Source organism: Dama dama, chromosome 11, assembly GCF_033118175.1.
Source record: "Dama dama isolate Ldn47 chromosome 11, ASM3311817v1, whole genome shotgun sequence".
Lineage (NCBI taxonomy): Eukaryota > Metazoa > Chordata > Mammalia > Artiodactyla > Cervidae > Dama > Dama dama.
In genome coordinates, this window is record NC_083691.1 from 61,355,802 (window position 1) to 61,377,902 (window position 22,101).

Below are 22,101 nucleotides of genomic sequence, written 5' to 3' on the forward strand. Positions count from 1 at the left end.
CAGCAGGCTACATTCCATGGAGTCCCAAAGAGTCAGATATGACTTGGTAACTAAACAATAACAACAACAAATGCATAAGGCATTTCTGAGGCTCTAAATGGAAATGCTGGGTCTGAAGAGACTTTTATGCAACAGAACAGGTTAAAGTGCCTTTCACCAGAGGAGTACAAGGCATATGAAAAGATTGATTCAGAAGAGGGCCACATATTTGCAAGTCCAGAAGGAAACAGGAGTCCAGTGCTGGGTGCATTACACCATGCAGAGTGCCACAGCTGCACTCACAAACATTTCCACTTTTGTGGAAGCAGTGAGGACATCATCTGCCTGACAAAAGCTGGTTTGGAAGTTACGCAAAGAGCGTTCCCTGTTTGAGTATGGGCCTGTTCCTGATCAGTGAGGGAGGCTAGAACCTTGGACTCCACATGGAGGGATCCTTAGGAATTTCCCAAGCTTGCTCTGGTCCTAAAAGAGGTGAGTTCCAGACAACCTCATAGCCAATGGATCTCTGCCAGGAGAACATCAAAGCTTCCAGCTTCCATACCTCCCCTTACCCTAAGACAGTGCTTATGAAACTGTATTGTACATATTAATCCCTGGGAGTGCTTGCTAAACATAGGTTTTTGTATTCCACTCCGCCCCTCCCCATTAACCCAGTTTTTGATTTAGTAAGTCTAAGGAAGGGCCTGGGACTTCGCATTTCCAAACAAGCTCCCAGGTGATGCTGATGCTGGGCTTGGCCCTGCACTTTGAGAACCACTGCCCTGAGAGGACCACTGAAGAAATAAAGGGAGCAACAGGTAAACTGCCCACTTCTCTGCCAGCCAGCCGAGCCCACCTTCCCCTGGGGAGAATGAAAATGTGGGTGGGAGGAGAAGAGGCCTAGGGGGGCAGAGCTGCTGGTTGAAGGTGATGCTTAGACGCATTAATTGTGAGACTCCACTCTGCCTAAACCGTGATGAAATAATTGAAAGCATCATAGCAAAAAGTTAAGCCCTAGGGAGGCTATTAACAATTTAGCATTTCCAGTTCCTGTGGGGATGTTGATTCTGCTTACCAAGGAGAATGTGTTTAGAGATGTGTTTGGTGGGAGAGGCTGCACAATCAGCTGGGGCTGCTAGTTGCCTTTCGTTCGTCACTCTTCGTGGGGGAAGAGAAATGCAAATATGAGTCTCTCTCACGAAGTCAGAAGCTTGTTTGGCTCATAGGAATGGTTTTGTTTCTCTTCTATTGGCTGATTCTCAGGGGAAGCAGAGGTAGAGGATGACAACAGTGGGGGTGAGCCAAGAGGCGCAGGAAGCAGATCAGGTGTTGTTTTCTAATTTTGAAACCAAGTCAGTTCATTCAGACTGTTCGAAAGGCCCACTCAACACCTCTGGGCTGGACTCTCCTCCAAGAGCGGTTATTCCTCCCAGTGGCTCAAGAGAAAGAGATCCCTCCTCACTGGTACTTCTTGGGCAGTGCAGAACATGATGGGAACCACAAGAGGGAAGGAGAGAGATGGATATCCCAGAAAAGAGCCCTGGATGGACAGTCGGGAGACTAATTCTGATCTTCACTTTGTGGTTAACCATCAGTCTAGCTATGGGCCAGTCACTTCATTTCTCAAGGCCTCAGTTTCCCCATCTACAAAATGAAGGCATTAGACTTGATGATATCTAAGGTTTTTTACAATTCAGAAACCAAAACCAAATCATGGTGCCAGGTACTCAGAGACTTTCCTTGGTGAGGCCTCACTTCGCGCTGTGGCCTAGTATTATGGGGAACTGGGCCAGAAGCTTGGTTTGCTCTAGGCCAGTGGGTTAGTAGAGGAGTTTGCCAACAAGAGATGCATGCAATTGGTTAGGCCTGGACAAGGTTAACGGTTCTCTGGTTTCTTGCTGGAGGTCTAGTCGAGGCACCAAATGGTTGCTTCCCAGAGTCAGGGGTGGGGAATATGAAATGAGATTCTATCCCCATGTGAACATCCAAGTACCTTGTTGTTCTCATGTTGGGGTCATAGTACCAGTTGTCTGGGTCTCCTAAGAAACGGATTTCAGTCTTGGTGACAAACAAATTTATTCAATAGCTGAGGCAAGAACAAGTGCATAAATGCTTTCTCAGATTTCTCATTGAAAAACGTCATGACTAAATCTGTAGTTAATTTCACCCTCACCTCTCAATTCATGGAGTGTAAGCAGTTGGATGAAGACATGCTTGTTTTCTAAGTCCAGTCTTCTGCTCTTGCTGGTTCATTTTGTGGTATTTGTGTTTTTTGCGGGGGGTCAGAGAGGAGGACTTGCCTCTGTAGATGGTCCTAGGCGGCCTCCCTGGACAGGCCAGGTACCAACAGATTTAAGAGCTTCCACGAGCACCACGCCATTGTTACCCACCAGGCTCCTCAGGAAAGGAAACCTTGTGCTGCTTGCCCTGGCTGTTCTTGGCAGTGGGATCTATAGAAGGAGAACAGGACGTATTTTACACTTGAGACCTGCTATCCTAGAGTATAACAACAGCTCTTCTAAGTGCTCTTCATATTAAGCTAATGGAAAACATACTCTGTTTACTCACCATCCAAGTCTGTTTTTCTTCTCTGCTGCCTCCCCCAATCACCTCAAACTCCAAGCCGCTAGAGCCCATGGAGTGCCCCTGCTCCGCCCCTCTCCTCCACTCTGTCTCAAGATTGACCTGTCCATGCTCGGTTAAGCTCAAGGTGGGCTTGCAAAAGCTAGAAACTCACCATATAAACCATACAATCCCCAGGTTGCACAAACCCAGTATTTTTCTCACAAAAATCTCAGTGCTAGAAATGCTTCGTTTATGGCTAGATTTATGTTTATTAGTGTGAGCAGTCATTTTTCCTCACCAGGATGCAGCCCAGTGCAGTGGAATAGAGAAGGTGGGCCACTCTTTCTGGGTGCTGCTGTCTTTGGAATGCTGGTTGTCTCCTAGTCACTGAGTGGCAGGATTCCTTATCCTTAAGGTGAGGATTTGGCCAAATTACCTTAACCTCAGAAGTCTAGTCTTTACGTTGCTTTGTGCTATAAGAAGACATGTCCATATGAGATACTCCATGGATAGAATTCCAAGTCCTGAGATGCCCACGGTTTCCCTATCATTGAAGGTGCTAAATACAGCAGGGGAAGTGTAGGACAGGGAAGGCAGAGTGGAACTCTATTCCAGAAGGAAAGAGTGACAAATCCACTCATTTTTCTGTTACCATATTGTTTTTCGCTTGAGCTTGTCTATAAGTAAAGTAAATGTATGCATGTAAACCAGCCTTGCAGATAACCTCCCCATGTTACCAGCCTGCCAATCATACTAGCAATTTCCTTTTGCTGTTCACATATCTCTTTTAAGACAATAATCAGACTACCAAATGAACCAAAGAACACTTCCTCTCCTACCCCTTACCTAAAACATCAACTCCCTTCCCTTTTGTCAAAAAGACCAAAATTAAAAACAGAACTGTGGGAAAGAAGTCACCACTGTTCATTTGATACAGGCCTTGGGCCTGTTCACTATCTGCAAGGCTGTTGTAATGATGTTAATCTATTTTAATGGAACTGAAATGTGATATCCTGTGGTTTACAATGCACATTGTTTATAGCTTTCATGCTTGATTTTGGGTTTCTTTCACAGATAAACTTCTGCACTGGAGGGGCCTCTCCTCCCCTCGTTCTGCACACGGAGCTCTAATCCCCACGCCTGGGATGAGTGCAGAATATGCCCCGCAGGGTATTTGTAAGTTGAGCATTATTTTCTTCTACAAATGTCCATGTGTGTAGAGATGAGAGTTGCTGGAAATTACCCTTACGTTTTAAGTACTGAACGGAGTTACTTCCAAAATACCTTGGCATCTGCATATGTGTATCCCATTTCTCACTTGGCACCTGGCTCCCCCAGGTCATTCAGCCCCAGTGACTTTTTTCCTTCCCCCTTTTCTTTTTCTCCTTACTGAGGGCATGAGGCTGACAGCAGCTCCTCCCTGTCGGTCTCCTCCCCAGGGTCTTGTGTGGCTCCATGACTGGTGACTGCATAGGTCTGTTCAGGGCCCATTTTATTGCTGGGCATTCACCCTCATGGCCTCATTTAGAGGACTTTGAATTTACTCCATGACATGTGTCTTTAGCAGAGCCCATTACCAGAAAGGACTCAGTTCAGAGTTACTGTAGAGGTATCCTTATGCATATTATATATGCGTGTGTTTTTAAACATGGTATACTTTTATATATGCATGGTACATTACATATGTAATTTCTACTTGTTTTTCTCCTAGTTTTAGAGAAAAATGCCCAGCATTGTTGCTAAAATTCGAAGATACCACCCCGCACCCCCACCATCACTATCACTATCACTGTCCAGTTATTGGTTCAAGCCAACTTTTATAGTGGGGACCTTCTTGTGAAATTTAGATTTGTATGTTTATAAAGATGTTTCTGAAAGATGTTGTTTTAAAAGGTAATACAGTTTGCTTCCCTCTGTTGGAATACATGGTATGAGTCATGCATGGCTAAAATGTCTGATGGGGAGAGGGTGAGGGCCTGGGGCTTGATTCTACCCCAAACACAAAAAAGTAGGCTTAAGAAGAAAAGAAATGTGCCGTCTAATTTGTATTTAAGGAAACCATTGTTATTTTGAAAGTAAATGAAAAAAATAAAGAGCCAGGAGTTGGGGCCTTCAAGGTGGCTGGTTTTCAGATAGGAGGTCAACTAGACCCAGTCTTCTAGTGAATGGTGTCTGCAGGGCAGGGCCTACAGCCTGAGAACAAACTGGAAGCTGGTTGTTTATTTTTATTAACTCCTAGGTAATTCTAGGTAACAAAGAGTTATTGTATGAAATTTCACAAGCCCGGAGGTCCTGAGGGCTGGGTGGTGCAGGGGTTAAAAGCACCTCCTCCCTCACACCGCCCCAACCTAGCTGGGCTGAAGCCTGGGTTAGGTCACTGGTTGCAGAGAACTCTGGGGGTTGGACTCAAGGTGTCAAGTGCCTCCTTGCTGACGGGGTGGGGAGAGCTCACCTCGTTCTGCTGGGGGTGGCTGCCTGGGGCCTGTCGTTGGCTGTGGGAACAGAGTCCTGGGAGTGAAGGGAGGAGAAGAGAGTGGGGCATAGAGGGGAGGGTGGAGTGCGGGCCCAGGGGCTGCTGCCTGGGAAACAGGCACCTTCTCTCTCTCCGGCTTCATCCTCCTGAAGGCAGGGAGTTTGATCTGAGGGGGTGGGAAACTAGGAATCTTCTAGTTTGCTGGTGCCCACGCTGGCGGGGCCAGTTTACAAGTGACCAGAATGAGGTATGTGGGAGTGGGTAGTAGGGATCCAGGAAGTCCTAGGGCAGAACTGATCCGCACCCCACTCGGCTTCCTTAACCATCTGCCCTAGGCTTTCAGAGCATTTAGCACTTATGCTGTGGCCTCCTGGCTGTGTGGACCATGGTCCAGGGCCTTAAAATCACCCGCTTTTGCTTTCCTCTAACCGGGGTCTCCCCTTGGCCTGAGAAGGCCTGGATCCTGGATTCCAGTCTTTCCTCCAAAAGCCCTTGTGGGTGTGTAATGTGCAGTTAGTCATCGTGTTAGGTAACTAGTCAAGCCTAGGAATAAAGAAGACTCACATTCATGTTGGACATGATGGTTTACAGAGAGCTTTTATATACATTTGGCATTTGAGCCTCACAATTCTTTAAGGTACTGTTTTTACACTCATTTTACAGACAGGGGCTTCCCTGGTGATCAGAGGGTAAAGGAATCTGCCTGTAATGCAGGAGACCCAGGTTCCATCCATGGGTTGGGAAGATCCCCTGGAGAAGGGAATGCCAACCCACTCCAGTATTCTTGCCTGGGAAATCCCGTGGACAGAGGAGCCTGGCGGGCTACAGTCCATAGTCACAGAGTCAGACACAACTGAGCAACTAACACTACAGATAGGAAACCTAAGACTTGAAGAAATTAAATGACTGTCCTAGAGCCACCAGCCAGTAAATAGTAGAGCCAGAGTCCCTCATCAGAATTTGCTCTTCTAAATTATAACTGCTGAGCGTTGGTAACAAACTGGAAATGGGGTCATTCCTTCCTATACAATAAAATGAAATAAAGTAAAAGCTGTAGGTGAGCTAATAGCTCCTTTTAACCGTTGTGATACCTCAGAGTTCGTCTGCTCGAGGCCAGATCTCCATTTATTGCTCTAAATCAAAACAATCCCCCTGAATGCCCAATGAGGCTCTCAAATTGAGAAGTTGATTTTCATCAGAGTAAATGAAGAATATTATTATATTTTACACGTCAATAAATCAATGTAGCCCTAATTTTGCCACGCAGGAAATCAATTCTGGTCTTTCTAAACCATCAAAGATGTTATGAACAAAGTAATTTCACAAATTATGGCAAGTAACACATTTATTGATGACTGCAGTTTAGGAATTTAGAGTCTATGAGCACTGTAATATAATATGGTGCACTGGCATGAGCCGAGTGAAATACAGATTATATGGTGAGCCTGTGATGCATCATTCGCTATTAGTGGACTGGTAATAATTACTAGTTTCAAAGCAGCTCTTTCCATGTAATCTTTAGTCTCAATCGTAACAGCCCTTCTCATTGACATTACGATTACACTAGCTGCCCTCATGATCTAGAATATCTAGTTGATGGGAATACTAAAATGCGGTAGTGAAAACTGTATGTTGTGTGCTCATTATAAGATAAAATGCCATTTTCTCTGACCTGATGTATGAGAGAGAGGGGAGGGTAAAAGCCCAGTGTTAACATACTGTAGCATGATCACATAACTGGCTCTGAAAACAAAATTTGAGAAAGCTCAGGGCAGCAAAATAAAATGGACTTTCCTCATTTAAGCCTTTTCAAAGAGACCCAGATGAGATCCTTAATGGAGTGCTATAGGTTTTGGAATTTATTCATGGTGCCTGCAAAACCAGCACTGCTAATTATAGGTCCAGTCCTGGGTTTCAATAGAATATTATAAGGTAAAATACTATTTAAAGGCATTGGTAGTGATGAAAGTGTTAAGGACTTGCTTCAGCTGACAAATCTCCTTTTTACTTACCCAATTCAGATTGTCAGGCTAAATGTATGATAATAACACAGAGTCCTAGAGAGGCAAAGAAGAAAGCCACAGAGGGTCACGGTAGTTGGAACCAGATAGTTTTTTTCCTGCCTATTTAGGACCCAAGTCATTGTTCAACAACAACAAAAAATTTATGAAAATACTCTCAATGATGCTTTTTATTTCTCTTTGAAGCGAGGAGGCAAACAAAAATAGACAGATAATGTGATACTAATGTCAGCGTTTTCTTTCAAAATCTTTCTGCCTTTTTTTTTTTTTTTTTCTCCTTCTACATTAGGCAAATGTTTGAAACCTAATTTTGGTATCTTATCATCTAGTCTTGTTAAAGAGATTTACCCAGGAGTGGGATATATTGAGTGAGATTATAAATGCATTGTAAAGTAAATTACAAGGTCAGGGCCGGGAGTCCACTATTCAGACAAGTGCTTGAGTGAGGCTGGCTTGTTTTGGAATACGAGTGTTTGGGGCTTCTGAGAAGATGCTGCCAGCTTCTCTTTCTGACTGGCTAAATGGAGGAATCATAATTGATTAATTCCTCATTCCTACTCTTTTAACTCCATGGTGAATTTTTCCCCTTTTCAAAAGTTACTGACAAATACTATCTGTGATCCTGTCTGACTCTTTGTGACCCTATGGACTGTAGCCCGCCAGGCTCCTCTGTCCATGGGATTCTCCAGGCACGAATACTGGAGTGGGTTGCCGTGCTCTCCTCCAGGGGATCTTCCCAGCTCTTAAAAGGGGGAACCTAAGAATATGTCCCGCTTGTGTTTTAAGTGTCTTTTCTTGAAATTCCTGGGAAGTTACTGATGTTTCTCATCCTAGTCCTCGGGCCACCAGCATCTGTGCCCTTCTAAATGCTGAGATGACTGGTAAACTGTTAGTGACTCCCTTGATTTATATGTTTTTTTAATTTAGCTAGCTCCAAAAAAGAATGATTGGGAAGTCAAGCTGGCCCCTTCTTTGCCACGGCGGCATTTCCCACTCTCGGGTTCTTTTCAGCGAGAGAGAAATAATGTGACTTAAGCAGGGCCCCTCTCCAGACGGCTTGGCGACTGGCCAGAGAGTTGACTAGCTGAACTGTATCTTTCTGTTTCTTTCTCAACTGGAGCTGAGGCTCAGCCGAGGGCGCAGGATGTTGTATAATTTGGTTCACGTTGTTAGCCTCTCAAAATAATGAGGAGGAGGCCAGTGTAGCATTTCTCAGCCTGCTGCCCGTCATGGTGCTGGCTGCTTTAACTGTTCTTCAGTTCGGATGCCGTGTCTGCTTAAGTTGGCACCAGACACTCCTCCTAACTTCTCTAGACTTGCATTTGTTTGACTTGGGGGGACAACTCCTGAAGATTTGATACGGCCCATTGGTTAAGTCTGAATTAAATTTCTCTTTTGAGATTTTTTTGCAGCATCCCTTGAGATAAACATGGGAATCCCCACGGGGTGTTATGGAACCAGAATTAGGACTCACTGCCCCTCACACAGGCTGGGATGTGAGATGTTACTAGTCTCTCTTCCCTATAATTATTTCACAAGGACCTTCTCATGTTTAACAATATCAACAACTAGTGTGTTTCAGGCAAAGATTAAAAGCATTTCTAGGGCCATAGAGAATTGTAATGAGTTAACCTTCTCTTTTTTGATATCTCCATGAAATGATTGCCTATTTACAAAGTTTACCTGCCACCCAGGGGGTTTTAGGAAGCAGGAGAGTTTCCCTTAGGTCACCTTGTCCAAGTTCCTCACTTCATGGAGGAGGAAACAGAAACACAGAGATGAAATGGCTTGCCCCAAAAAACACAGCTGGTGAAAGATTGGAAAATTCAGAAGATAGTTGTTGAACTTCCCTAGAATGTAGGAATCCTCATCCTCGAGCTTGGATTGGTCTAGGTTTTTCTTCTTTAAAGACTGGATTTAAAATGCTTAGCACTGAGTCAAATGGCAGGAAGACTGCTTTGACAGTCCCAATTGACAGCACCAATCCCCAGATGTACCAGCCCAATCTAGGCACAGGGGATAGGATCAGTGAGGGCTTAGGCCTTGGGGTTGACAGCTGGGGGCAGGGAAGGCTGGAGGTGGAACATAAATAAGCAATTGCTGATGCCCTCCTCGGTGATTAAACATTGATGTTGGTGTTGTATTATTTTGCAGGTAAAGATGAGCCCAGCAGCTACACATGTACAACTTGCAAACAGCCATTCACCAGTGCATGGTTTCTCTTGCAACACGCACAGAACACTCATGGATTAAGAATCTACTTAGAAAGCGAACACGGAAGTCCCCTGACCCCGCGGGTTGGTATCCCTTCAGGACTAGGTGCAGAATGTCCTTCCCAGCCACCTCTCCATGGGATTCATATTGCAGACAATAACCCCTTTAACCTGCTAAGAATACCAGGATCAGTATCCAGAGAGGCTTCCGGCCTGGCAGAAGGGCGCTTTCCACCCACTCCCCCCCTGTTTAGTCCACCACCGAGACATCACTTGGACCCCCACCGCATAGAGCGCCTGGGGGCGGAAGAGATGGCCCTGGCCACCCATCACCCGAGTGCCTTTGACAGGGTGCTGCGGTTGAATCCAATGGCTATGGAGCCTCCCGCCATGGATTTCTCTAGGAGACTTAGAGAGCTGGCAGGGAACACGTCTAGCCCACCGCTGTCCCCCGGCCGGCCCAGCCCTATGCAAAGGTTACTGCAACCATTCCAGCCAGGTAGCAAGCCGCCCTTCCTGGCGACGCCCCCCCTCCCTCCTCTGCAATCCGCCCCTCCTCCCTCCCAGCCCCCGGTCAAGTCCAAGTCGTGTGAGTTCTGCGGCAAGACGTTCAAATTTCAGAGCAACCTGGTGGTGCACCGGCGCAGCCACACGGGCGAGAAGCCCTACAAGTGCAACCTGTGCGACCACGCATGCACGCAGGCCAGCAAGCTGAAGCGCCACATGAAGACGCACATGCACAAGTCGTCCCCCATGACGGTCAAGTCGGACGACGGCCTCTCCACCGCCAGCTCCCCGGAACCGGGCACCAGCGACCTGGTGGGCAGCGCCAGCAGCGCGCTCAAGTCCGTGGTGGCCAAGTTCAAGAGCGAGAACGACCCCAACCTGATCCCGGAGAACGGGGACGAGGAGGACGAGGAGGACGACGAGGAAGAGGAGGAAGAGGAGGAAGAGGAGGAGGAGGAGCTGACGGAGAGCGAGAGGGTGGACTACGGCTTCGGGCTGAGCCTGGAGGCGGCGCGCCACCACGAGAACAGCTCGCGGGGCGCGGTGGTGGGCGTGGGCGACGAGGGCCGCCCCCTGCCGGACGTCATGCAGGGCATGGTGCTCAGCTCCATGCAGCACTTCAGCGAGGCCTTCCACCAGGTCCTGGGCGAGAAGCATAAACGCGGCCACCTGGCCGAGGCCGAGGGCCACAGGGACACTTGCGACGAAGACTCGGTGGCCGGCGAGTCGGACCGCATAGACGATGGCACTGTTAACGGCCGCGGCTGCTCCCCGGGTGAGTCGGCCTCGGGGGGTCTGTCCAAAAAGCTGCTGCTGGGCAGCCCCAGCTCGCTGAGCCCCTTCTCCAAGCGCATCAAGCTCGAGAAGGAGTTCGACCTGCCTCCCGCCGCGATGCCCAACACGGAGAACGTGTACTCGCAGTGGCTCGCCGGCTACGCAGCCTCCAGGCAGCTCAAAGATCCCTTCCTGAGCTTCGGAGACTCCAGACAATCGCCTTTCGCCTCCTCGTCGGAGCACTCCTCGGAGAACGGGAGCTTGCGCTTCTCCACGCCGCCCGGGGAGCTGGACGGAGGGATCTCGGGGCGCAGCGGCACGGGAAGTGGAGGGAGCACGCCCCATATTAGTGGTCCGGGCCCGGGCAGGCCCAGCTCAAAAGAGGGCAGACGCAGCGACACTTGTGAGTACTGTGGGAAAGTCTTCAAGAACTGTAGCAATCTCACTGTCCACAGGAGAAGCCACACGGGCGAAAGGCCTTATAAGTGCGAGCTGTGCAACTATGCCTGCGCCCAGAGTAGCAAGCTCACCAGGCACATGAAAACGCATGGCCAGGTGGGGAAGGACGTTTACAAATGTGAAATTTGTAAGATGCCTTTTAGCGTGTACAGTACTCTGGAGAAACACATGAAAAAATGGCACAGTGATCGAGTGTTGAATAATGATATAAAAACTGAATAGAGGTATATGAACACCCCCTCCCTCACTCCCACCTGCCACCTCCTTTTTTCACCACTCCCCGCCCCCCCTTCCCCATCGCCCTCCAGCCCCACAACCTGTAGGATTTTTTTCTAGTCCCATGTGATTTAAACAAACAAACAAACAGAAGTAACGGAAGCTAAGAAAATGAGAGTGCTTGTCACCAGCACACCTGTTGTTTTTTTTTTTTCTTTTTCTTTTTTTCTTTTTCTTTTTTTCCTTTATGTTCTCACCGTTTGAATGCATGATCTGTATGGGGCAATACTATTGCATTTTACGCAAACTTTGAGCCTTTCTCTTGTGCAATAATTTACATGTTGTGTATGTTTCTTTTTTTTTTTTTTTTCTTTTTTAAACTTAGACAGCATGTATGGTATGTTACGGCTATTTTAAATTGTCCCCGATTCGTTGCTGAGAAAACACCGTTGCTGTTTCCAGTTCCGTTCTGAGAGAAAAAGAGAGAGAGAGAGAAAAGACCATGCTGCATACATTCTGTAATACATATCATGTACAGTTTTCTTTTATAACGTGAGGAGGAAAAACAGTCTTTGGATTAACCCTCTATAGACAGAATAGATGGCACTGAAAGAAAATCTCTACACGGTAAATGTCTGTCTCTAAAGGGTTAAATATTATCAATTGGAGAGGAAGAAAAGGCCTTGAATTGACAAATTAACAGAAAAAAAGTTTATTCTCTCATTTGGTTTTAAAATATGAGTGCCTTGGATCTATTAAAACCACGTTGATGGTTCTTTCTACTTGTTATAAACTTGTAGCTTAAATCAGCATTGGGTGAGGTAATAAACCTTAGGACCTAGAGTATAATTCTATATTGTATTTCTCACAACAATGGCTACCTAAAAATATGACCCGTTGTCCTAGTTAATCATCATTTTCCCTTTCGTTTAATCTTGTAAGCAAAACTGATTATACCAGTATAAAAGCTATTTTGCTCCTGGTGAGAGCTTAAAAAAAAATGGGCTGTTTTGCCCAAAGTTTTATTTTTTTTAACTGATGATTAAATTGAATGTGCAACGTGCAAAGGCCCTGAAACATGATTAAATACATTAGTAAGGAATTCATTTTATGAAGATAACTTGTTTTAAATAATGTCTTTTGAAGAAAAGTTCTGGCATCAGAAGAAATAGATCCAGACCTACTTGGTTGTCAAATGGACAATCGAACAATAAATGTTAGGACCTCGAATAGCATGTTAAAAAGAAGAGACTGACAATAAGGTTTGACAGAGGGTAACAGAGGGGGAAAAATATGTGATTTATTAGCACAACATGGTACTCTTTGCCATTTTAAACTAGAACAGGTGTATAAGCTAATATTGATACAATGATGATTAACTATGAATTCTTAAGACTTGTGTTTAAATGTGACATTCTTAAAAAAGAAGAAAAAATTTTAAGAGTAGCAGGATATATGTCTGTGCTCCCTAAAAGTTGTACTTCATTTCTTTTCCATACACTGTGTGCTATTTGTGTTAACATGAAAGAGGATTCATTGTTTTTATTTTATTTTTTTAATTTTTTTCTTTTCTTTTCTTTTCTTTTTTATTAAGCTAGCATCTGCCCGAGTTGGTGTTCAAATAGCACTTGACTCTGCCTGTAATATCTGTATCTTTTCTCTAATCAGAGATACAGAGGTTGAGTATAAAATAAACCTGCTCAGATAGGACAATTAAGTGCACTGTACAATTTTCCCAGTTTACAGGTCTATGCTTAAGGGAAAAGTTGCAAGAATGCTGAAAAAAATAATTTGAACACAATCTCATTGATGAGCATTTTTAAAAAAAAAAACTAAAAAAAAAAAAAAACTTTGCCAGCCATTTACTTGACTAATGAGCTTACTTACTCGGACTCAACATTGCAAGCGCTGTGAATGGAAAACAGAATACACTTACCATAGAGATGAATGATTGCTTTCGCTTCTACAGTGCAAGGATTTTTTGTACAAAACTTTTTTAAATATAAATGTTAAGAAAAAAAATTTTTTAAAAAAACACTTCATTATGTTTAGGGGGGAACTGCATTTTAGGGTTCCATTGTCTTGGTGGTGTTACAAGACTTGTTATCCATTTAAAAATGGTAGTGGAAATTCTATGCCTTGGATACACACCGCTCTTCAGGTTGTAAAAAAAAAAAAAAAACAACATACATTGGGGAAAGGTTTAAGATTATATAGTACTTAAATATAGGAAAATGCACACTCATGTTGATTCCTATGCTAAAACACATTTATGGTCTTTTTTCTGTATTTCTAGAATGGTATTTGAATTAAATGTTCATCTAGTGTTAGGCACTATAGTATTTATATTGAAGCTTGTATTTTTAACTGTTGCTTGTTCTCTTAAAAGGTATCAATGTACCTTTTTTGGTAGTGGAAAAAAAAAAAGACAGGCTGCCACAGTATATTTTTTTAATTTGGCAGGATAATATAGTGCAAATTATTTGTATGCTTCAAAAAAAGAGAGAGAAACAAAAAAGTGTGACATTGTACAGATGAAAAGCCATATAATGGCGGTCTGGGGGAGCCTGCTAGAATGTCACACGGATGGCTGTCATAGGGGTTGTACATATCCTTTTTGTTCCTTTTTCCTGCTGCCATACTGTATGCAGTACTGCAAGCTAATAACGTTGGTTTGTTATGTAGTGTGCTTTTTGTCCCTTTCCTTCTCTCACCCTACATTCCAGCATCTTACCTTCATATGCAGTAAAAGAAAGAAAGAAAAAAAAAAGGAAAAAAAAAAAAAAAAACAATGTTTTGCAGTTTTTTTCATTGCCAAAAACTAAATGGTGCTTTATATTTAGATTGGAAAGAATTTCATATGCAAAGCATATTAAAGAGAAAGCCCGCTTTAGTCAATACTTTTTTGTAAATGGCAATGCAGAATATTTTGTTATTGGCCTTTTCTATTCCTGTAATGAAAGCTGTTTGTCGTAACTTGAAATTTTATCTTTTACTATGGGAGTCACTATTTATTATTGCTTATGTGCCCTGTTCAAAACAGAGGCACTTAATTTGATCTTTTATTTTTCTTTGTTTTTATTTTTTTTTTATTTGGATGACCAAAGGTCATTACAACCTGGCTTTTTATTGTATTTGTTTCTGGTCTTTGTTAAGTTCTATTGGAAAAACCACTGTCTGTGTTTTTTTGGCAGTTGTCTGCATTAACCTGTTCATACACCCATTTTGTCCCTTTATTGAAAAAAATAAAAAAATTAAAGTACACAATGTAAGCTTCTTGTGTCCTCATTTGACACACTCTGTAAATTACTTTCAAGAAAATAACAGGTTTTAAGAGAAGGCCAGTCAGTCTTTTTCAGGATTATTTCTATGGGCATTTTGATGCGTGTATTATACCATAAAGGAACATAAAGTACTTACTACATTAAAATAGACATATCTCAAGCCATGGAAATAGTTTTTAGACTTTATAGTTCTAGAATAATTTTCAAGAAATGGAAAGTGTTTTCAGTCTGATGTTAAAAACTTTCCCTCCATCTCTTAGCCGTAATCCATTCATATATAAATGAAAAACTTACTGGTAATAGCATCTTAAACTTTTATTCCCTCTGGATTTTTTTTGCTGTTCTTGTCTGAAAGTTCTTTTCTATTCTCCCAACCTGCCCTATGGTAGAATATAATGTAAAAAAGGTTTTTTGTTTTTTTTTTAATTCAGCTCTTTTCTTTCCGAGTAAGAGTCTTTCCTCATACCCAGAATAACCCCACCCCTCAAATCTAAAAATCCAGAAATGAAAGCATCAGGTGTAAAAAGAGAGAAAAAGAAAGCAGTAACTAGGAGTTTAGCCCGCTTTGGCCAAATGTGTGGAATCAGCCACTGATTTCCTGAGATACCTGAAGGTTTGCTCTGTGATTCTAAGAGCCTAAGGGACCCTAGATGGGACAGATGTTTTAGCTGTTTTTACAGAGTCTTTTTGACTGATAGCAGATGAGAGTGGGAATACCCTTTAGTTATCTTTTGGCCTACCAACAGACTTATAAAATGAAGCAACATCTTTGAAAAGCAAGTTAGGTCTGTCTTAAAAGCCCCTCCTTAGAAATCTGTGTTGTCATTTTTACAAATACTGCATGTTGCAGCATCCACACACGCACCTCTGTGATACTGTCTCCCTGTTCCCAGTGTAGATGAATGGATACGACATTGTTCTTATTTTTGTAAAAACCAAAACAAAAGCCATTCTGTTGTCTTGTGGTAGCATTTCTGTTGCTCAACTCTTATGCCCTGGTGCCTTGTGAGGTGGCCTTTTCACGGAATACCTTTTGTCTGAGGCAAGAATAGTTTTATCTTTCTAAAATACAGGGAAAGTAGGTGTACTTTTTTCAAAAGTTTGATTGGGTGGAAAGCAGAGGGGCAGAGAGGAATCCGGTAAGAGATGATTTGGGAGAGTATAGTGGAGGAGCTGGGTGGCATGAGGGGGCACTTACAGAACGTGATAGTTGGCAGTGAAGTGAGGGGAGATGTATGTGTTTTAGATAAGTTTGCTTCACCAACGCAACCAGAATGCTGTTTAAGACATAGAGAAATAGTCTTCATTGCCATGCCAGCTTCAGATACGGTGACTTCTGCTTCACCATATTAAATGTCCATAAAACTGCTGTGTGTCCCTATCACTCCTTTATTAGGCGCTGTGAGTACAGCTGTGCAGGTTTTCTATACAGTGTTCATTTTAATTTCTCAGTATATGATGCTCTTAGTGTAATTAGGTTTTGCATCCTGACAGACAGAATTAATGGTGGATACTGTATGCTTGTATGCTCAAATTTCTTAAATCAAATGGGGACTGGGGAGGGGTGCAAACATCTGGTGATAAATCACAAATTGCGTTTGATTTACATAATCCCAAAGTTAAATAAATTTATTGGGAGACAGGTTCTTCAGGGTTCTCAATCTCCTGACTTATTGAAACCCTCCTATAAAATATTATTCCTGAAGCTGTGTGAATAATAGAAGCCTGAAAACCTAGGCAACAGGAAGATAGCTTATAAATGACATCTTGCATCCGGAACACTAAAATTAAAAATCTTAATTTAAATAATAAAAAACATTTCCAACAGTAGATGAATTCATAATAAAGTTTTTTAAAACAAAGAAATAATAAGGATGAACACATTTCAGGATTCTCAAGTTAAATTTATGTGATACCCCTGATGTGTTGAATGCAGTGTTCTCTACATACTTGAATGCCTGGTGCTTAAAATGTTCTCTTTTATCTTCATTTTGAAAACAATAAACAGGAGTACAGTAAATAACTATGTCTCACAGATTTTAACTGAGACACTCTGCCTTACATGTAGTACCTTCATCCCAAAACCACATACCGTTCTCTCTCTGTTTAGGATTTACAAAAAGAGTGAGACGGACATATTTTAAAGGTTGCTAAGAAGTAAGATTGGTTCTTCATTTGTACCAGCACTGGCAGGAAGTGTGAAGTAGCCGAGTTTTTTCCCAGGGCATTCTGTGATAGAACTGTTTATTTAAATACCATTTCTGTATATGCAATAAGTTCATCCTGTATATATTCATAATGCTGGAAGTGAGAACTTGAAAGGAAGTAGCGGTGGGAGTTAGATATCATTTCATTTGGGGAAATAAGGAAATGAGATGGTTTGTTCACAGACACTAAAAGTTTGTTCAAAGGTATTGGGATATGTCAGGCCTTCCTGAAAAGGAGTTGAGAGGCCTCAGACCCCATGCTGTCCTTCTTCAAACACTTTACTCTCTGAGAGTGAGGGAGGAAATTCAGAATTTCCATTTTTTAAACCCCTCCCCTGCTCCATGATTTCCTATGACTGTGTTGTAATCGTGTGTTCTTCATTATGATTTGTTCCTCCATTGTCGCTGGGCCTGGTGTTTTCAAGAATGTTCACTTCTATACTCTTTTTTTTCTCCCCCCGCCCCCCAGACTTCCCATTTAAAAAGAAAAAAAATTGTGGGACTTTTGCTGGTATAAGGATGGGATTGGCAGTGCTCTTTAAACCTTCTTGGAAAAATGTTTTTTAAAAGATTGTTAGCTTTTAAAAGGCGTTAGTCACTTAGCAAATTTTCCTGTCTTCTAAGGCCCTGCCACCTTCCCAATTAAGAATAAATGAACCCCTTTTTAGAGACATGGACATCAGAACACAGATGGAATTGGGATGATGTACATTTATTCCAGGGCTGCTTTAGCTACAAATGGTAGACATGGGTTGTTGGGTCTGCACTTTTGCTTGCTGTCATCTTGTTATCCCATTAGGCCACTGTTTCATTTAGTAAAACACATGGCCAATAAATCAGCCTTTAGGGGGATGGGCCTGTTTCTCTCTCTCTCTCTATTTCCCAGTGTCATTCATGATCATGGGAGGTGATCAATTCCTCCCTTTCACGTGGGAAAGGAGACCAATACAGTTCACAGGGGTCACTGTACTCAAGAACCTAAACTTGGCGGAACGCAACTCAATGGTTGATCCAAATACTGTTTTTCCTTTCTGTGAAGTGATAAAGGGAGCATTTATCAGGTCTTTACAAGATGGCAGAATAGGCAATTTAAGCCAGTTCCTCAAGGTCTGTCCTCTAAAGCAGGGCCCCCAAATCCATGGGTTGACGGGCGGGGGGGGCTGTGTTTTTAAATAATGGTGGATGTGGTACATGCCCATACTAGCTATATACTTTGTCTGTTAGGATTTTAAATATCGGTAGCAGGTTGACAAAGTGGCTTGATGAGGGTATCAGCGAAAGGAGCTTCAACGACAGTGACTTAGGGCTGGGCCCGGAATGGGGATTCCCCAGAGCCCACCTGGATAACAGCAGGCCCCTCAGCTCAGGTCTCCACGCTCAGGGGGGTTTTCGGAAAGCAGCCGAGCTCCAGACCCTGGGGCCTCCTGCGGCGCCAAGTCAGGGGAGAGGAGGCCCCAGGCCCCTGCTTCGGGTCGCCATGGCAACGAAGCCTGGAATGCCACAGTGGTAGCCCTCTTCCTCGGCACATCCCACATCCGGACTCCCAGTTCTGCTGCTTCAAGTCAATGTACACAGCAAGGGAGGAGCCCCGAAGGAAAATAACCACTCCCTTCTTCCCTCCATCACTGCCTTGCCCCCTTACAAAAAGAAAAAAAAGAAAAGAAAACTGCATGTTTGAAAGAAACTACAGGCAGTTTTTGGTGCCATTTGGGAGCAACTGTTTTGAGTTCTGGTTTCCTCTTCAGAGATTTGTTCGCCTCTTGTAAATCGTTGGCTGCTTTGACGTTGAACTTGATAACATTTCATGTTTTCGTTGTGCTGCTTTTACATCAATTTTTATTTTTTTGTTTCTTTATAATTTTATTATTATTTTAAGGAAATGTCCCCCTCCCTCCCCCCTCCCCTGTTCTCCTCAACCAAAGGACTGTTTCCTACTCAGTTTGCTCAGCCATAAGGGCAAGTGTTTCCTTCCAGGTGTGTCCCCAGCTTATTAGGACTATCCTGGGATGGGGAGGGGGTCTGGGTCCTTTGGGGGAGGGGGGGAGAGAGGTGTGGGAAAGAACTCAGAGGTCAGAGATGTGGGGGAGGTGGGGAGATTCAGGTTTAAATCATGCTTAAGATGCCGGTGGCTCAACCTGTGTTTAAGTTGTAATTTTTAAAAAGCTAGTTAGAGAACAGAAAATCACTGGGCCAAGTCACACCTGTATTTTTTTTTTTTTCCTCCCTCCTCTGTCTCCAACCTCTTTCTAGGTTCTTCACACACCCCCATTCGGCGTAGTGCCCAGAGAGCTCAAGATGTGTGGCAGTTTTCGGATGGAAGCTCGAGAACCCTTAAGTTCTGAGAAAATTTGAACCCCCAGGGGCGGGGTGGACGTGAGCCGCCCAGCCGACATCTGCGTGGTCTGTCATCCTGCTAGTTTGTGATGTTTTCTGACAGTAGCCTCCAAGAAGCCGTTGTGCGAAGACAGAGTCCTGCAGTGTCCTTCCTGCCCGGGCCTGCAGTGTCATTTTATTTATATTTTTTAATAAAAAGTAAAAACAAAAAAACAGACCCACATTGGAACAGTGAATCAGTCCCCTAGAGAGGGTCTGTGGACCACCGCTGCCCCTCCGAGACCAGCCAACCCAATTCCCTGTCTTGTGGAAATGAGCATGAGTTCCCCAAACCCCTTGTTTCTATACATTCTATGTTGTCTTTTAAGAAGTGTGCTTAACATTGACACAATAAATGTTGGAGCTTTAGGTGGTGTTTGTTTGTTCTTTAATTATTAATGCTTATGAGACAATGCAGCTGCTTTAGAACTGTGTTTCTGAACCCATGTCCTGCAGACACCCATCAGGTGGGAAGGAGGGACAGATCTGAGGGATGGGTAGGAGGTGTAGGAGGGGAAATAGGTTACTGCTTATCAGATGGCGTAAATTTTCAAGGAGAATCAAAATGCAAAAGCTGGGAATAAATCATAGCAATATCATAATGAATGTAGTAGTAGTGTTGCTGTTTATTAATGCTGAAGTGTAGTTTTCCTAACTGTCTGACTTACAATTTGCATACCATTAAATAATGCATAATATGGCACGCTGAATTCTGTTTCTCAAATATATGCTTTTGGTGGCTACTATGCAGGATTTGAGTTTGTCTTTTAATTTAGTTCAAGAAAGATAATGTCACTGGGTTAGTGGTAAATCCCGAAGAAGATGATGAATATCAGTAGTTGTTTATTAAATATTCTAATTTTAGGTTCCCAAACCTTCAGCAAATATATCTTAGCGCAGACAAACAAACAAACATAAAACTTCTTTATTACTCACACCAGGAAATTTGGGGCAGATTTTATAAGGGGAAAAGATGATAGGAGGAAGGAGTTCCACATCAGAACACTCTATTGTGATCGTAATAGCGCCCCATTCCTTAGAAATTAGTGTCACAAATAAGTTAGGTCTACAAATGAGTGATAAAAATTCCTTCTGGCTCAGTTAATTTGCAAAGAACTTTTCTCACTTTGGTGTTTTCTATTGCCTAGAGATCCAGACGAGAACTAGAGACAATATAGCATATTAAAATAGGTTTATAAATAATAGAACTCAGACACCTGTGTGTTGCAGATTTACATATTGGCTGTGAATGCAAGTGGGGAAAATCTTACCCACTCACCCTCTGGCTAGGTTACCTAGCCTAGTGAGAAGACAGCAAAATAATTGGCATCTGGATTCTTTCCTGCTTATTCATCATAAAGACTCCTCACAGTTGTGTGCTGCCTTATGTATGATATGGTGCTTTCATATTCATTGTTTCATCTGATCCTCAATGGAATAGATCTCAAGACTTCCACTTTGTGGATGAGAAGACTGAGGCTTACCAAAGTTAAGGGCTTGCCCAAAGCCATGTCATTGAGGAGAGTAGAGAAGCCAGTGTTCTGGTGTCTTGTCAGCTTAATTCCACTGAACTCTGTGACTGGTCAAAAGGGTTGTCTCTTACGATGTTAGCACACAAGCTGTAAACGTTCACCAACACACACACGTATGGCTCTCACTCAGAGATTGAGGATGTCGACTCTAAGGGCACACAGAGACGTCTTTTCCTACAACCACTGTGCACACTGCAGAGGGGAGCTTGGAGCAAGCATCCCTTCTTGCCATCTCCTTTCCCCAGTGACTTTTCCATGACAAATACCTCTGGTCGATAAGGTGGCCTAGATGGATTTTTGAGAGTTCCTCTCATCTAGGTGAGGTGGGACCTCCAGACAAGGGTTATTTTTTGGAGGAACATTCCCTGCTCCACGTTCTGCCTCTGTTACTGAAACCTCAGACCATTAGGGATTCCAGGACAGCATCTTCCCTGAACGTGCTAAGCCCCTTGCCAATACCTAGAAAACAACTCTGCTTCACAAAGGAGACCCGACTGAAATAGAACAAACAATCCTTGATTTGGGGACAACTTCAGCCTTGGTGCTTGCTACACTTTGATTTCTGATCTGTGTATTTCCACCTCTACCTCTTATTTCTTCTTGGAGTCAGTATGTAAATAAATGGTATCTCTAGAAGTAGGATGGGGGTATGGCTGGGGAGAGGAGAAGGAGTGGGTAAAGGGTATATTTTTCTTAGTCCTCCTTTTGTAGAAGAAAGATCCCTCACTGAAGCAAACAAACAAAAAACAAACCAACCCCAAACTCCAAACTCCACATATCTTCCCCCATACCCTTTTTCACTGAAAGAAAATAAAAATTCATTTTTGAAATTAATTGTGAGATGATGGTGGTACACTAGGGCTAGAACTTTTGAAAGCCCGTGCAAGATGGCTGATTTGCGAAGACATTTCCCTGTGTGATATACCAAGGTCATGATTCTCCATGAATGGTGGAAGCAGCTGAAAGGAGTGACAAATCTGATCGGAGTGCTCAATCTGCCCTCACCCCAGAGGGAAACTTCAAATTGCAGAGAGATTAATTGGTTGCCGGGCATGTGCCAAGCATGGACTGGAGGACACAGTCCCGGGTTCTCAGGAAGGTAGGGACCAAATTCTGGACATTGTTTTCACCCTCCCAAGCCTTGTCTATGAACATTAATTCTGTGGTCTGTCCAGATTGTCACACTAAACAAAAACTTCTGTTAGCTGTCTGGGTCCATGGTGGCGGATACTCCGTAGTTTCTATAGTACCCAGCACCAGGCCTTTTGAATGTTGGTGGTGCTGGAGAGAAAAGTGATTATATCAAAACTGGTGATAAAAAAGAAACAAAAAAACAAACAAAAATGGTGGTAATGAAAAATCTTAGGGAAGAAGAGCAATCTTGGATCCTACTGAGGTCTAATTGAGTGCCCAAACCTCGGCTAAATGTATCCTGGGCATTTTTACTTGGAGTTTTCCAGAGTATTTGTATTAAAGTCCCATCTTTCAAGCAGTAAGA

The 22,101-nt window shown here is 43.4% G+C and overlaps 1 protein-coding gene across 10 annotated transcripts in view; it reads left to right on the plus strand.

Moving 5' to 3' along the window:
- The window catches only part of BCL11A (BCL11 transcription factor A), a 99,089-nt gene extending 79,649 nt beyond the window's left edge, over positions 1 to 19,440 (plus strand). For 3 of the 10 annotated variants that reach the window (XM_061155388.1, XM_061155389.1, XM_061155391.1), the window contains exons 3-5: positions 3,619 to 3,720; positions 9,193 to 11,215; positions 18,949 to 19,440. In XM_061155388.1, the coding sequence (XP_061011371.1) occupies positions 3,619 to 3,720; positions 9,193 to 11,213 (2,123 nt within the window). In that variant the 3' untranslated portion in view covers positions 11,214 to 11,215; positions 18,949 to 19,440. The remainder of the gene's footprint in view (positions 1 to 3,618; positions 3,721 to 9,192; positions 11,216 to 18,948) is intronic. The other 7 variants (XM_061155390.1, XM_061155394.1, XM_061155396.1 and 4 more) reach the window with 7 other exon arrangements.
- Positions 19,441 to 22,101: the final 2,661 nt, after the last annotated feature.